The following is a 5,055-nucleotide window of genomic DNA, read 5'->3' on the forward strand; positions in this document are numbered from 1 at the left end:
GGCATAATTAAGTGTGAAAATAACCGAAGGATATACAGTCAAACCAAAAATGATTCAGAGACCAGATATAATTTATTTATTTTTTTTTAGTGGGTGCAGGGCACTATAGTTCATTTATGTAAGTGAGGACAGCAAAATAAAGTAAACTATGACAAATCACACATAGTAATATAAATTCCATGTATTTATATTAATTAATAAATAAAAAATAATACACTTGTCAAACATAATTCTATATAATTTTTTAAAGGTCATTTAATAATAATTTTAGCATTTTTGTAACTGTAAATTTGAATGAACAGTACTTTAACAGTTTATCATATGTCTTATATTTTATATATATATACATACACACACACACACACACACACACACACACACACACTCTTACCAGTCAAAAGTTTGGGATCAGTAAGACTTGTAATGTTTTTTAAAGAAGTCTCTTATGCTCATCAAGGCTGCATTAATTTGATCAAAAATGCAGAAAAAAAACAATAATATTGCAAAATGTTATTACAATATAAAATAATGGTTTCTATTTTAATATACTTTAAAATAGAATTTATTTCTGTGATGCAAAGCTGAATTTCCATCTGCCATTACTCCAGTCTTCAGTGTCACATGATCCTTCAGAAATCACGATACCTGTTGCGTTTTTGTGTTATGACATATTGTTACACCCCTACTGAAACACAAAAGGAGATATTATGCAGAATGTCCAAGCTGCTGTTTTCCATGAAACATAATATATAAAAATGAGTCTTGTGCGTTTCATGGAATAAAGAATGTAGTTTGAGTTTAGAAAGAGATGAGGATGAATAAATGACTCTGAATGATCCGTTCTTTTAAATCGATCCGTGACACTCTGCCACTGATGTTATCCAAGTAACATTTGGTTTACTTTTTGATTTATTCATCTTGTTTTGGAAATCCAGCATGTAAATGCCATTTTTGAAGTGAAACCATTAACTGTGTTCCTTCATAACCTGCCGGTTCCTGGTGAAGTTACTCTGTGATCGTTTGGTCTTTGCAATAACCAAATGCTGCGTTTAGGTGGATCCAGCTAAATACAAGAGCATCTTCAATGGATTCTCCATCACGATCAGAGAGGACGGCGTGCGCGGGTTGGCCAAAGGTTGGGCGCCCACCTTCATCGGATACTCCATGCAGGGGCTCTGCAAGTTCGGCTTCTACGAGGTGTTCAAGATCATGTACGGTGACCTGCTAGGAGAGGTGAGCTGGAATTCATTTTAAATTGATAAAGTATTTAACCATGTGTAACTTAGTAATGTAACATTCTGACAATTAATTTGCAGAAATGTTATTTTTGGCTGCAGGTAGTTTAACTCTTTTAGGTAGTTGAAATCAATTAATAGTAATTGACAATTAAATAGGTTAAAATATTTTTTTAGTCAGATTGTTACCTGTTTAAGTTTTATCGCTGAAAGAATGTGTATATATAGTATTTACAGTGGGTACGGAAAGTATTCAGACCCTCTTCAATTTTTCACTCTTTGTTATATTGCAGCCATTTGCTAAAATCATTTAAGTTAATTTTTTTTCCTCATTAATGTACACACAGCACCCCATATTGACAGAAAAACACAGAATCGTTGACATTTTTGCAGATTTATTAAAAAAGAAAAACTGAAATATCACATGGATGAAGTTCGCCTGCTTCGAGCGCACCGTTGAGTTGCTCTACAAGTACGTGGTGCCCAAACCCCGCAGCGAATGCTCCAAATCCGAACAGCTGGTGGTCACCTTCGTCGCTGGTTACATCGGTGAGCCTGATCTCTGAGGATTATTTTTGCTTATTTAAATTGCCTCTTATTTATAATAATAATAATATAGAATCAATCATAAAAATTAATATAAAACAGAATACAATATAGTAATGTGAATCCTTACTATTATTTGTAAAATTATATATATTTTTTAATCATGTCAATATTATTCTTAATATTGATAATCAAAAATAAAATATAAATAAAATAAAAAATTAAATGTTTTACATTAAATAACAATAATGAATATAATAAGAAATAACAACTGTAATATATTATTAATAATAATTGTAATATTCATTTTATTATTAATGTAAAACATGTAATTTGTATCTAGTTCATATTTTGTTTTTGTTTTTTATTATTACAAATAATTAGTGCTGTCAAACGATTAATCGCGATTAGACACATACAGTATGTATTTTGAAAATATTTACATGTCTATTTATATTCATAGTTTATATTATAAATAAATATATAAACAACATTTTTTTCTGAAATATATACATGCATGTGTGTGTATTTATATAGACATATTAAATATACACTGTACACATTATGTAAACAAAAACTTTTATTTTGGATGCAATTAATCGTTTGACAGCACTAAAATAATATTGTTTTGATTTTAAACTAATATAATTTTATAAATATTATTGATTTATATTATATTGTATATTGTTTTATATGAATTTGTATTTTTTATTATTTTACCATATTAATTTTATTATTCTATATTATTAATATAATAATCATTCATACATTTTACAGCACGGAGTCACATTATGAAAACTTTTTTTTTTTTCTACGAGATATTTACTGACACCACTCTTGGAAAATTTTTAACTAAAACTACGGGAAATAATGCTAGTCATTAGTCATTGATATTTTATGTATTATGTTAACATTGTAGTTCATGCTGACATCAGAAACACAGTATTGTTGTAACATGCCTTTTTGGAAATCCGGCGTAGATTAAGAGATTATTGTTATTAATTTGATAAAATATGCGCTATCAGAACCTGCTCCGAAGTCTCGATCTGAATCAAATGATTCGCGATCTGATTGAAGCGCTTCGAAACTGAATCATTTTGCGACGCAGTGGTTAACTGACAGTGTTGGGGAAAGTTACTTTTAAAAGTAATGCATTACAATATTGCGTTACTCCATAAAAAAGTAACTAATTACGTTACTTAGTTACTTTTTTATGGAAAGTAATGCGTTACGTTACTTTTGCGCTACTTTTTAAATCTGGACAGGGCTTGCTTGTTTGTTTTCAAAATAAAAAAGTTCTATTTTTGGCGAATATAAAAGCCTTTTCACACCAAAAGTGAAATGAATAAGCCTCAGGCTGAAGGGAAAGTAAATTTACGTCCGTACAGTAGAATGCAGAAGAAGAAATTTCAACACACTTCAGCAATAAAAAAATACACAAATGTTTGTCTAGAGTTATTTGTGCTTATTAGTACGCTTGAACTGGATCATCGAAGGTCAGAAGCAAAGACATTGGTTAATAGAATGGGATTAAATACATAAAGCATATTTGTGTTGTTTAGCATTTAATTATTGCAGGTTTGCGTCATATTCTGAGTTGCATTATTTTTATTCATTTTGAGGAATACTGAATCTGTGTTTTTTTTTTGTGAGTGAGATGAATTAATGCATATTCATATTTATTTTAGAACTACAGTAACTTCTGATTTCTCTCAACATGGAGAGAGCTGTCAATCAATAAATTGAAACTTGCGTTACTTATTTGAAAAAGTAATCTGATTACGTAACTCGCGTTACTTGTAATATATTACCCCCAACACTGTTAACTGATTAGGAGTTTCGAAAAGCTCCGTTTCACCCATCACTACTAGTATATGTGCTTTTTAAAAATCATTACAAGCGATGTCGAAATTCTCAAATGAATGACTCTTTTTGCTAGTGAATCGCTTGAACTGAATGATCGAAGTCACTTGTTTGAATCAATCGGAGCGGTTCCAGAGTAAATGACTCATTCAATTGATTCAGTTTGCCTGTTGTTCAGTTTTCTAGAGTATTTTCTTTAATTTCTCAGGTAATATCAATGTTATGACCTATTTCGGATGCGGCCGAAATGACAACAACAGTGGTTTGATACACAAATGTATTGGTTTCAGAATTATTGCTAGGGACAGTTTAGTAGCTTCCCAACTTAATTCTACACCTTTGAGGTAATGACAGAGTATTAAGATTCAAGGGTATGTAAACTTTTGAATGGGGTTATTTTTATAAATCCAGTAAAATTAAACGTATGAGCACAACTATATACATACATGCATACATACATACATACATACATACATACATGTGTGTGTGTGTGTGTGTGTATATATATATATATATATATAGGCACACACACACACACTCATATTAAATCACAAACACCATTTTATAGAGTTGTACCGAAATTTTTACGTTTAAATTCGAGAAAACAACTGATATCAGCTCTTAACATTGGTCAAATACAGATAATTATGCAAATCAAATGCTTATTTTGCTTGCCGTGGCAGTGAGATTATTTAGTGAGTATTTCATTGAGGTTGTGTTAAGTAAGTAAGGTTGATTAGAAAATGACAGACCTGTCAATCAGTACACATCACGGAGACGTCTATTTGACGTCTGCATTTACATCTGCAAGACGTATTTTTTAGAGCGTTCCCTGTTGAAAAAAGGTGTGCTGTCTGGGCAGGTGCAGCAGATGGCAGCGGATTACAGTAACCTCATTAGCGCTCAGTCTGACGGAAGCTGGCACCGGAGATGGCTCTCTAATTCACTGCAGTGCCCCGTGTAGCCGACACCAGCAGCCTGTCATGCTCGTCTCATGCTGGTATCTCTACCTAGGAGCGCAAAGCCTCTACAGACACGGTAAGACTGACGCATGTTTGCTGATCATGTGGATTGATTGGAGACGAGAGGAACGGTGCGTGACAGACAGAGTGCATGTGTTTGTCCACATCTCTGGAGGAGTGTCCTGTAAGTGACCTTGATCTAAACACACCAGCAGCAACAGATAAACAGGACGCAGGTTGCTGCATTACAGCAGATTTCTTCTGATGCTTGTGTGATTGACTGAGGAGCATCTGTGTGCAGGTGAGATCTTACTGTGTCTGATTGCCACATGCTGATGTGTTTCCGTATATTATGAGATTATTGGTGTGTTGTGATGTTTTTAAGTATGAGATGAGGTTATAGGATCTCCAGTTCTGTCTGACAGTTTTGGGAATTGTTGTTAAATCAT

General features: G+C 32.6%; 2 protein-coding genes across 2 annotated transcripts in view; both read left to right on the top strand.

Annotated features, from left to right (window-relative positions):
• The window catches only part of LOC107701042 (phosphate carrier protein, mitochondrial-like), a 7,696-nt gene extending 5,895 nt beyond the window's left edge, over positions 1–1,801 (top strand). Inside the window, exons 4-5 of the mRNA XM_016502958.1 lie at positions 1,054–1,233; positions 1,658–1,801. Of these exons, the coding sequence (XP_016358444.1) occupies positions 1,054–1,233; positions 1,658–1,801 (324 nt within the window). The remainder of the gene's footprint in view (positions 1–1,053; positions 1,234–1,657) is intronic.
• A 3,008-nt stretch (positions 1,802–4,809) lies between these two features.
• Positions 4,810–5,055, top strand: part of ldhbb (lactate dehydrogenase Bb) — a 7,978-nt gene continuing 7,732 nt past the window's right edge. The window contains exon 1 of the mRNA XM_016502983.1: positions 4,810–4,907. The gene's annotated coding sequence lies outside the window, so the exon portion shown is untranslated. The remainder of the gene's footprint in view (positions 4,908–5,055) is intronic.

The sequence above is a fragment of the Sinocyclocheilus anshuiensis genome, unplaced genomic scaffold (genome assembly GCF_001515605.1).
Source record: "Sinocyclocheilus anshuiensis isolate Anshui unplaced genomic scaffold, SAMN03320099.WGS_v1.1 scaffold1468, whole genome shotgun sequence".
Classification (NCBI taxonomy): Eukaryota; Metazoa; Chordata; class Actinopteri; order Cypriniformes; family Cyprinidae; genus Sinocyclocheilus; species Sinocyclocheilus anshuiensis.